General features: G+C 41.4%; 1 protein-coding gene across 1 annotated transcript in view; it reads left to right on the forward strand.

The window, feature by feature from the left end:
• The first annotated feature begins 9,129 nt into the window (after window positions 1–9,129).
• The window catches only part of USH2A (usherin), a 336,721-nt gene continuing 333,546 nt past the window's right edge, over window positions 9,130–12,304 (forward strand). Inside the window, exon 1 of the mRNA XM_026048437.1 lies at window positions 9,130–9,694. Within this exon, the coding sequence (XP_025904222.1) occupies window positions 9,210–9,694 (485 nt within the window). The 5' untranslated portion in view covers window positions 9,130–9,209. The remainder of the gene's footprint in view (window positions 9,695–12,304) is intronic.

Raw genomic sequence — 12,304 nt, forward strand, 5'->3', positions numbered from 1 at the left:
AATTGTTACAGTAGATAAAGGTGTCAAGATAYTCAATGTAGAATGAAATGTATAGAATATAGTATAAATCATTTATAGYTTCAGTATTTTAGTTTACCTTTAAAACGAATGTCTGTTTTTTCCACTTTTAGTAACTTTTAAATACGAATTTCAAAATTTCCTTTTATAAATTCACCCCAACAGAAGCAAGTTATATCCAAAAGTATTTCTAGAATCCATTTKAGAGAATAAGAGTTTAATTTTACTTGTTAAATATAAATTAGTCATCTTTTTCTCAAATTTATCTTGCCTCTGAGAACTGTACTGAAATGAGGCCACTGTTCTGTTACACTCTTAAATCGGTGGTGTTCTGATATAATACCGGTATCTTTAGTGTTACTCGGTAAGTTTTTAACAATTAACACCAAGTATGATGAGGAAAATGATGATAAACATGTTTCTGTCTCTAACAAAAATGAGGAAAGCAGATTTGTATGATTTCTGTCTAGATGACCTTGAATGAAAGAATTTCAAACTAGATGTTGCTYGGGCCCAAGCCAAGTGATGTCCTCATTGGTCTTGAGGCTTTCCTGTGAATTCAGCTGTCRCTCTGCAGCATATCACAGTGGGATGAGACTTCCCTGTCCAGTCCTGGTCTAAGGAAGACTACAGATGTGGTGCTGAGGCTAGCTACTTAGCACCTCTCTGGATGGTTTCTTACCACTCTAAGAACAGCCCTTTCATAGAAAAGCCTTAATTTTGAGYTTTATAAAACTCAATATGTATTAGGCAATTTAGCTTGATTGAAATAATGTAATTCACTRTAACACTTAATATAAATTACCTGCAAAAACAAGGGGATCATTGCCTGTTATTTATGCCTTTCCTAGATGAATGGGCTGCAGTTTAGCTATAGTGATAAAGCAGAAGCAGTGCATTCCCCAGTCTTCAACTATATCAGTATAAGCACATTAATGTATGCAGTTTATTTCCCATATTTTAGGGAAAGTAGGATATTAGGATTTACTTTTCCTCTGGGAATTTAAGGAGTTGTCAATGGAAATGAGACCAACCAAATAGCTTGCCTTTTCTGCCTGCTCCTGGTGAAAATTTCACTGATGTTTGTGCAGGTTCATTAGGAGAGCTATGTAAATATAACAAGGGTGTGAACTCTCTTTGTGAGAGGCAGACCTAAAGAAACTTTGTCCCCAGGCTTTCTGTATTTCTCTACATCTTGTTTTCTTTACTCTGTCCCTATTCCTCCAAGATCTGACATTGTTGTTGAGGTGGTGGATGTTATGTGCTGTAACTTGTCAGGAGATAAGTGTAATCATTGGTGACCTCATTGCAAGTACAATATATCCTTGCAAAAAGGATATATTAYTGTGTTCTGCCTGCCTTTCCATCACTGATAGAAACAATTTGGATGTTCTTCTTTAATATAGCTTCACATTTTTAATTGCACTGTAGAAGCTTACATTTCTCTGGAGCCTATTTCCTTCAAAAGGGAAGGAGAGAGTAACCAGGAGGCATGATGCTCCAAGAGTCATGTGTCTGCCTATGCAAGTGAACTGGTTTCAAAACTGTCACTAATCCAGGCCTTGAAAGGAGGCTTTCAGAATCAAATCCAGAACTTGGGGCAAGTTTTCTTTGAAGTAGAATAAGACTATGGCAAGCTTGCTGCCTTTGAAAGAGGTGACCCTGTGCTGGCTGATACCCTTGCACTCCATTTTGGTACTTGACTCCTAGGTGGCTGGACTGAGCCTGCTAAGTCATCTGGGTGGAGAGGGACTGCCCATTTGGGCAGCAGTCCACTGCTAGCTGCCTTACCTAGCTGTGCCCTGCCCCYGATGGTGCCGACACTTCCTGGGCTGTGTCCTTATCTCCCAACAGAGTTGTTTATCAKGCTGACTAGTTGTCATTTATTATTAAATTGAGAAATGTTGGGTTAAACTCATTCTGAAGAGCTGCACTGTTAGGTATTTGGTGGAGGAAAATAAATGTACTCTTTCCTCTCTAGTCACTACTGTACTTTTAACTGGAGAGGTTCCTCCATCTCCTGCTTGAACCTCATTTTGAAGGTGTTCCTGGTCTTTCTCCTTCAGGACATTTTTGCAACTGCAGTTGCAAATCCATGCTTCCTTACTGTGATTCAGATTTTATTTGCATGTTACAGATTCTAATTCTATTTTAGCTGATCACATGGGTAAGATTTATAAAGGTCTCTGCTATCAATTTTCCTTGGCTATGTGATATAAATTATTGACATCTCTTAGGCGTTTCTATCTTTTTGGCTTTTAACGGTAGCAATATTTGTTGTTGTTAGTAGCTGAACTTAAATTTACAGTTAACAGTATTCTTTAACTTCAGAAAAAGGTTAGGGTTTGATGTTTAACCTGACAGGTTAAACTCAGTAATTTTACCACAGTTACTATTTTTTTTGTGTTTTGATTTTTGCCTGTACATCTTAGAGTGATTTGCTGGAGTATCAATCCTCTATATATACAGAGAGGAAACTGAGATGCAGATCTGCATAGTTACTCTTTTCTGAGCTCTGGCTAGGATTTGGATTTTTCCGATGGCTACTTCCTCTTCAGCTTCACTTTATCTGAATCATCTGAATTTTATTATGTTTCTTTATTCAAATTGTCCTATACTTGTCCTACAACTCTACAAAAGTGTCTAATCTTACATTAGGTGCTAATGCTCCTCTACTTACAGTATAGGATAAGGCCTAAAAATGTCTTTATGTAAAAATGTGTRTGCAGCTACAGTAGATATAGTACTSCTGGAAGATAACAGGGAATAATAAACAGCTCATAGTTAAGATGATGAATAATGTTAATGTGTTTCCCTTACAGGTGGAAGTATAATGTGGTTAACTTGGTGACTCTAGGGAGATCTCTGTCTCTGTAAATAGAATACACTTTTTAAATGATTCTGGGAGAAAAGTGGTGCTAAGAGCACAGGTATCACTAGTTTAAAGAAAGGCGTGTGGCTACTGCAGGCACTGTATGTATTGGAAAGGTGGCACATGCTGTAGCAGGGGAGCTTGGGGGAGAAACTGCTCTAAGTGAAGTTCTTGCTGCACATCAGTGTGAATTGGAGAGAGAAGCTGAGTGAGCAGCCTTGTCCGCTCAGTGTGGGGAGTACCCTACTGGTCTGTCTCCAGAAAAACCACTTAATTACTGGATGATATGGGACAAATCTTAATTGTCCAATTCCTCAATAYGAATATGCCAAGTCAAAAATTCATTTAAAAAAATCCCTGGAGAGCAATTTTTTCATTTATCTTTGTAAACAAGGGAGCAATTTTCTGAAGTAATGATGGCTTTTGGTGAATCCATGTCTGTTTACAAAGGAAAACAGGGCTGTCATATCTTCTGGAAAACCTGAAGCACAATCCTCTTCAGAGAGCCTGTCCTGGTGGGTTRGTGTCCCCTTCTCCTGTTGGGGAAGGAGCTCTACCGCTGTTCAGCTCTCACCTGAAGGCTGTGCACTGTCTGCAACCCAACCCACACAAGGAGAATGGGGCAGCTGTGGAGCCCAAGGATGGCATGGAATGACAAGTGAGTTGCAAGGAAATACAAATTGTGTTTTTTTTCTGAAAGGAGGTTTGGGGTAAGGAATGTAAGATTTTGACTGCTTGAGGCTGAGTGCTTGTTGAACAGGGTGCTTGTTCCTGAATGACAGGAGAGCTGAAGTGATGGAAGGGCTGCTGGTAAAGCAGCCATGCATTTGAAACAGGGAATTAGAAGATCTAAAGGAAAATGAAGAATGGGCACAAGGATTTGATTGAGAGTCTGAGGAAAGCATGGATAATTGGTTGATGAAAACAGAATTGATGAATTATGTACAGATAGGTATTGATAGGACTGAAGACCAGAGGGTAGAGGGTGGACTAGAGAATGTTTTGTGGAGAATAAGCTAATAAAGGAAAAGAGAAGCTAGAAACCAGCAGAAGGGTGTATGGATTGGGTGAAGGAGGAAACAAGAGTTGAGTTTTCACAAGTAGATAATTGGCTGATTTGGAAAGGCAGGAAATGTTTTTAGGGAGTAGGGCCAAGGTTAGGGTAGGTGAATTGCTGGGAGATGCCTCTAAACAGGGGAGAAGAGGATGGATGTGTGTGGCAGAGGTGGTTGGATGTTTGGGAATGGAGGATTAATGGAGTCAGGAGGGTACAAGACAGCTATTGTAAAAGACTGAATGCACTGGTGAGTCTTGGAAGGAACATGGGTGCTGTGAACTGTGAGATGACTGAAAAATTACTGTGCTAGGGTGCCCTGGGAAAGGCAAAGGCCAATTATGGGAAGCCTGTGTACCCTGGATGTGTCCAGGGATGAAGGGCCACCCTACAACATACTCTGCCTCCAGGCTATCATGGTAAGGCACAAGGAAATGTCTATGCAGAGACCCTTGTGGGGGCTTCCTTTCCCTGCCCTTGCCGTGTGAGGGTGCACAGCCTAGCTCAGTGTTCTTTCAAGTGAAAGAAACCTGTAAAACTTGTTGCCTAAAAGACTATTTCACTTGTGCCTTTCTAGTAACAAAGAAAGTTCTTGGTGCTAAAAGAAGCTGTGATGTACTGTACTTCCAAAGCTGTTAAAAGGCTCTTAACAGCTCTATAAAATACTTGCCGCCTCCTCCTGTGCTTTCACAAAATTTTACTCTAATATTTATTTCACTGGCTTACACAGAATTTCCTCCTGTTTAAAGCACAAGTTGTTAATTATTTCTGAGTTGTCATGATCAACTCCCCTCTAGCTATTAAAATGTACTTGCATTGTAGTTTTATTATTGCTTGCAAAATATTGGAAAATAATTTTGCTAGACAGTTAAATTTGAAATAAATATYGACTTTCCCGTGCAAATGGTTCTTATATGTTAATTTCCTGCAAATATTCAAATGGTGTAGTTTTATGGGGAAAAAGCATTCATAAAAAACAAGTCTTTATGAATTTTCACTGAAAGTAAGTTTTGAATTGTACACCTGAGCCTAATTTTGGAAACTCATACTGTGTGGGTTGGTCGACATAGGTTACTTCACGAAAAGGCAAAAACAGTAGCATGCGACTAGTCAAAGCAGTATGAATACAAGCTAATAGTGGTATAAGCTGTCAGCAAAAGTAAGATACAAATGAGAGCTTTGACTGTACCGTGAAATTCTTAACAGTTTTTCAGAACGTGTGATGTGGCCATACTCATGACTATATCAGTTGCCAGGACTTTCCTTTTACCTAATCTAATTTTAATTAGATTAGCATTTTTGATACAGGCAAAGCACCCATGCTGCTTTTCATAGAGAAATGTATTTCCTSACATTCTATATGTAGTTTTAAGGAATTATAAATAGATGGACACATGCATGGTAGTACACTACTTCCAGAGACTATTTTATATTATTGCAGTTTTGAGTAAGTGTATAGCTACATTTGCTATTTACAGTTTTCTTTTTTGTCTCCTAAAAGAACGTAATAGCTAAGTCAACCACACTGAAGTGTAAGGTGCCAAGGTTGCCCTGTGTGCGATTTTATTAGTCCTTGCTCTTTTATCAGCTCCAACAAGAAGCTCCACTCATTTCTACTGAGCATGGGCATGCTGACATTTTAAGGGCTTATAGCTTGATTATAGAGAGAAAACTGCTAAGTTGAAGCTCCAGCTCCAGAGCACAGAAGCTTAAGGACTATGGCTTTCAAATTTTCCAGTTGGAATGTGCTATTGTATAAGAAACTAGTTTGTTTTCCTAAAATATTTTGGGTAACCCTAGTGTCTTCCATGAACAATTTGGAGTCATTAGGAAGAGACTGCAGATTATTTCAGAGCTTTCAGATGCAGGACAGTGCCTCAAATGGGATCTATGTGACTTGGAGCACCTCAGTGAAAAGCTTTCTTTTCCAAAGAGGTAAATAGTTGTAACTGCAAAAGCTGAAGCTTTTAAATTAGATAATTTCCTGTATGTGACAATTCTAATTCTCTGAAATGGGCAAGATAAATCCATAATGTGGATTCATTTCAAAATAATAGTGCATTGTTGGATTCTAGAAATCTGTGTGCAAGTAACATAAATATTTTCATATATACTTCAAATAACTCCCAAAGCACTTCTGTGAAATGGATGCATATTATATCAAAATTATTCACAGGCTGTTTGTGGCACAATGAATGTAGCTTACCTGTTGCTGTGTGCAAAAGGCTTTGGTTGCTTTCTAATCTATTTAACCTCATGCAAGTAGTTTATTTCTTATTTCTGATGAAAAATGGTATCTCTGACAAAAATGAAGTGATCCTTGACCTGGGTAATTGCACAGTGCCCTGCAATGTGATTTTGCAAGGTTTTGGGATACTGTCTTGTGTAATCAAATGTATGAATTACACAACCATCTTCTGAGCTGCTTTTCCTCAGGGATAGAGGGGTCAACATGACTCAGCAGGGCCTGTTTTCTAAACTGAGCACTATGTAAGATACTTCACAGTAGTTGGGAGGTGTTGGAGCTGTCAAGYTTTTGCAAAATAAAACGTGTGCATTTTGTAGTGAACAGCATGCATGTGTCCTGACTTCCCTTCTGGTACCTGTCTGACCTGCAGAGATGCCTGGAGCAGGGCTTTGCTAGTCACCACAGGACAAAAACAGGAACTCATTTTTATTCTTCAGCAGTTCCAGACAATATTTACAAGTCATATCTGAATGTCTTTGCTCAGTTTCCATTTGGTCAAGCATGTGCTCTGTGACTCAGTCATTTTAACTGTTTGATATTCTGAGCCGTTAACATACGGGACCGTTATTTCTGTGTTGTTCTGCAAGACCTGTTTTTGTACATGTAAATGATCTTACTGTATAGAAAAAGATTGTGTGCTGTAATCATGCTTTAAAACAGCCCCAACCTATCCCTTCCATATTAGTTTTTTTATATTTGAATATTCTGGGAAAAGTAATTGAGTAGAGCGCTGAAATAGGTTAATGACTAGAAGACATGAAAACACAGTAAAGTAACTGGTAACACATTARCTAGAATTGTATTATATAATTCTAGGGGGTAAAAGTCTGTATTAAATATGCCTGGGACAGCCTTAGGGGTTTGCTTCCTTCAGGATTAAGGGCTTCTTGAAATGTAGTAAGAGTCATAAAAGAGGAAGTTGTCTTAACAATTGTCATGGAAAAATCCTGTTGGTACCCTGCTAGTCAAGGTACAAACTGGCTAAGATCATAGGTTGAGTGTTTCCACTAAATAGTGGAGAAAGATATCAACCAGGTTGCTGTTTGTGTAACTTTGACTGCAAAAGTAAGTTTGATACTTCATGTGTCTTCAGGAGACCTATTTACTGAGGCTGCTCTGTCCAGAAATACATCCAATGAACCAATGGCAACTAATGCTCAGCTCACTGACAACAACTTTGCTCTTGCAAAAACAAACAAACAAAAAAAATGGTTTATGTGCCAATATTTCTTCTTTGTGGTAYTCTGAATGGTTTTTACTGCTACACCAAACATTGGATGTGCTTAGTGTTGAAAGTCAGGATTCAAAAGGTTGATGTGGGCACATCTTGTGCTGAGGATATGTTGGGCCTTAATGTAGCTTCTGGAAGGTCAGTGCAGGCTGAAGCAAAAACAAACTMAGTTTACCTCATTTTTAACCTCAGATTAGGGGAGTTTTAAAGGTTAGCACATTTTACAAATCTCAACCAATTTGCTGAGGTATAGGTTGTGCATATACCCTCACAGAGGCAGATGTGCATGAGGAAACTTTTTTTTTTTTTGGTTACAACCTTTATTTTGTTATGACTTTTACTCTGCTCTTTCTCTGGGCCCCTGAACCCATCTTCAGATTTTCCTCTTTTCAGTGTGACTAAAAAAAATAATCTCTCTTTTTCTCTCTGTGTGTGGAAAAGGGCCAAAATTTGCACCAAAACCTAGACTGGACACCAAAGGTGTCTTGTTCAGCTGATGAGCTCCTCACTTTGAGAGATGTGGCTGGCAGGTCTCAAATGAGGTGACCTCCTGTCTGCCCCTGGTGTCCTGCCCTGAGGGGACTACCTCCACCGAGGGGCACCTGCTGCTGCCTGGCCACCGTGCCACAGCTCCTGGGCTCCCGGCCACATCCTGTGGACACCCTTGCTGCGTGTCCGCTGTGTCCGATCCGCTGGAGAGYCTCCYGGGAACGTGGCGGCCGGAGGGGAGYGCAGCTGCCCAGGGCATGCGCGGGAGGGCCTGGCCGGCCGGAGGAGGAGAGGAAAGACGAGGAGGAGGAAGGAAAGGAGGGGGAAGTGTCGCCAAGCAACAGTGGGCGGCGTTGGTGGCGCTGGGAGCTGCCGGACACTGCGGTGGATAACGGTAACGTCCTGGGGGCGGCGGGCGCTGGCCCGGGTACTGCCCGGTACCGGCCCGGTGGCAGCCGGGCTTGGGCCTGCATGGGACAGATGGAGACATGTTTCTAATCCGCTTTGCGGAGAGGGGCCGTGGGAGAGGGCGGCGGGTGAGACACGGCGCGCATGGGTGACTGAGGGAGCAGTGTCGCTTTCACGTGGAAACTCAGAGGTCAACTACTTATTTGTTGTTGTGTTTGTGTGCAAGGTGTTGAGACTCTGGCAGTGAGTAACTCCAGGCTTTAGGTACATTGCAGCAGAGCGGTTGGGGTGATAGAGTGTGTAGCCTGCAGGTTAAAAATGTAAAGATGTTGGACTAAACACAAGGGGTCTTAAATGCCAAGTTTAGTGAATTGCACTAAAACCATTAGAAGATCCATCCAGGGAGCCTGTCAGCCAGCTTCCCTGCTGTACCTCACTACTGTATTCTGTCTTTATTACTTAAAAACGCAGAGCCAAGTGTGAACTTTGGCTGCCATGTGTAAGACCTGGGTTAAAATCTGCTTTGCTGTGAGCACAGATGTCTTTGAGCCGACCTAGTCCCACTGCCTTTCCTCGGAGWGCTCCCTTGGCCTTAGCTAGCTGCAGTTTAAGTGTTTGGCTAGCTGCTGTAAGGGGGAAGGAGGCGTTTTGCCTCGGGACAGTAGGGAGAGATGGCAGGTTCCTCCCTGACCCTGCCTGTTTTCTGTGCTCTGCAGGTAGCGGTTGCCGCCCRCCAGCGGACCTGGATGCCCCCCGTGAGGGAGCCCTGGCCTTCCCGGGATGGAGCGCTACATAATCCCTTAAAGCACCTGCCTGCGGATCCTGCTGCCGCCATGGAGATCATTACTTATTTACAGATGCTTTAATCAGGAAGAGCTTTTTTGTAAACATGAATTGCTGGGCTCTTTCCTTAAGGTGTCGTTTCTTGTTTCATACTATTGAAACATTAATCCTATCTTACTATGACTCCGTTCTGCTGGTCAGCTCCCAGGGGCATTTCCCTAGGCTCGAAAATGTGGGAGCTTTCAAGAATGTGTCAGTTGTGCCAACTCAAGCCACCTGTGGGCTGCCAGACCGAGGTACTTTTTGTCACAGCTCTGTTGCTGTTGAGAGTATTATGTCCTGCACCCAGAGGTTTTGTATTCAGGAATGTCCGTACAGGTCTTCACCGGCTCCCTACACGCTGCTGCTTTCAGAAGGCCTCGGTACCTGTGTCACTGAAGACAAAAGGGACTTGCATCCAGGGTCCTTCAGCAACGCTTCCAGTTTTATTTTTCACGATCACAGGGATTGCTTCGCTGCTCCCCGCTCGCTGAGGCCTGCAGTTTCATTTACATTAACTGTATGGYTGAAACCTGAGCAAGAAGGTGTAATGTAAGTAGTATTGCAGGTGTTTACTTTCCTGAAGCTCTTAGAAAAATTGATCATTGTAGTCACAGTCATTATTAGCAAGCTATTTAAAATTTTAAAAAGGTACAGTGAGAAACTATGACGTTTTAAAGCTGTATTTAGGCTGGGGTCTTCCCAAGTGTCAGGACAAGGCGGATCCATTTCTGTCATGCTGATGCACATGATAGACCTTTTATTTTCAGTGGAACTACTGATGCACAACAGCTATGACTCCTTTAAGATCTAAACTTGTGTTTCTAATTTTTTTTCTTTTAAAAGCTGCTGGAAAGATGTGTTTCAAGGATTTGTGCTATTGCTTTTTTCATGATAGAAGAATGATCTAAAATTTTAGGAACCACCAAACATCAGTGTATTCCTTTAAAAAGGGAAGCAACCCTGTCCCAATCTCATAAAGTGAATATTTTAGTACTGTAAAAGGGTAGTTTTCTTCTTTTCTGGAAGTTCTGTGGAATGCTGACAAATTAGAGTTTACATTCATACTGCAACATGCCCTCCCATTCAAACTATTTTTGCAGTTTCACGGAGTATTCACCACACGGACATAACTAAATGTGCTTCTTCCCCTGACTTACCTATAAATCACTTAAGCAAATATGACTTTATTGTAAGTGACCTTTCAACTTGACTGTTACTAGGGGAGGGGAAGAACACAAATCCTGCAGAGAAGTTCATTATATCTATCATACAATTGCACAGATGCCTCCTCTTCCTTCTGGTTATGCAGGTCCCTTTAAAAGTGAAGCACATACATGCTCTGAAGGGGTGTCCTCTACTTGGTATCTCAAATATTTCTGCACTTAAAATTTCCACTTGCTTTTAGGATGAAAGTAATCATGTGCCCTATGCATCATTCTTGATACCTGTGAAACACTTTTTGTCTTGGCTGAAATCACTGGAAATAGCAACCTTTGAAAATGTAGTCTGCTAAATGCCTGAATAATTACCTTAAAAAAAATCAACCTAGCTSTAATCATGACCCTACTGAAATTGTTGTGGTCACTGAGTGAGAACAAATGGGAGCTCCAACTGCCAAAAATGACTTTAAGTTGAGCTAGGCTAAATCAGCTCAGCTGTAGGATGTGTGAGGAAGTTTCTGGAGCTTTGGCCTGGTATAATTCATGGGCACGATTTTCTGTCATGTTTGAACCCTGAACAGACTGTCCATGGCTGCAGTCATCTTCCACTGTGAGCTTGTGTGTGGATACATATCAGATTATTTCTCAGCAGAGCATATGCTTAACTTGAAGCAGAGAAGTCCTGCTAATTTCCAGGCAAGCTGTTGCAATGATCTGTTGAGTGAGATCCRTGGAGCTACTTTGCCACTGTGACAGGCTGCTGCCTGGAACCTAAACCATTCAAAAGCCTGTGCCTTGCTTTGACTTAGTAAATGCTCTGYAGAAAATGGGCTCCATGGGGGTCTGGCTATGCATGGACTTGCGTAAATCTTTGTTGTCCTGTTCTTGCTGTGTTATGTGCACAGTGTAAATATCAGTGGACTTGATAGATCATGTTAAAAGTTGTCTTTATTTCTCTTTTGTAAGACAACTTCTGCTATGTGAGATTGCTGCTACTCAACACATAGAAAGGGCACTGCTATGGGGCAGCCCTGGAAATCTAAAGTTGGGCAGTGCTGTGGCCAGTGGACCAGGTGACAGGCTGTAGTCCAGACGTTTTTTTCATGATGCCCATGTAAATCTTCCTTTCTTCACAGAAGGAATACAGGATACCAATTTTAGGGCAAGTTATCTCTGTAACTCAGGTGTTTTGGGCAGCATTGCCACATACAGTGCAGAGATTCCTGTACTCTATGCACTCGCAAGAGGCTACTCAGCCACGTCTGCCACACAAGTAGCCACTGAAGCCTAACTCGGAAGGCACTGTACAAAGAGAAACAGCCTAACAGTGTTGAAGTGATTAAATATTTTTCTTTTATTGATTGAATAAGTCCTTCAGGTTGCCAAATGCAGTTTGGTTTGCCAGGTGCCCTATATTTTGCAGTCCCTGACAGTTTCCTTGGTTTTGCTTGAAGTCATTTTGAGAGAGGCCTTTTGAACCATGGATCTTGCAGAAGGACTTCACTGAACTTGACTCTTGACTTGAACGAAGTCTTTTTGTTGCAACCTGACAACACCAGGAAGATGGGCCCAACCCCTCTGCTTGTTTTACAAGTATAATAATTGAAAATTTCACAAGATAGTTCAGTTACTAACTCTTCAATATTTAATACAGGAGACCCACAGTTTTGGGGTTTTCTGCCCCAGTGTGTTTCTCTGCTGAATGCCAACTGCTCGTGCTGCTAGAGAGCCAAGGACAGAAGCCCTGAGTCCTCCATGGCTATTTTGGAAGAACTCCAATATTCTTCAGCTAGGGATGTGCTTCTGCAAAGAATAATAGATTGATAACTGGGAGTTACYGAGCTTAGTGAAGTGGCAATATGTGACACAAGGATCCTAAATTTGAAACTTCTTAAAAGTTGGTGACTTTTGAGGAAACCTATATATGAGTGAGTAAATAGAAGAATTTTCTTCATCAGTTTCTTATTTGTTAAGATTTGTTATGTGAAGCTGAGAGAGA

This window comes from Nothoprocta perdicaria, unplaced genomic scaffold, assembly GCF_003342845.1.
Source record: "Nothoprocta perdicaria isolate Ctin4 unplaced genomic scaffold, notPer1 scaffold_54, whole genome shotgun sequence".
Classification (NCBI taxonomy): domain Eukaryota; kingdom Metazoa; phylum Chordata; class Aves; order Tinamiformes; family Tinamidae; genus Nothoprocta; species Nothoprocta perdicaria.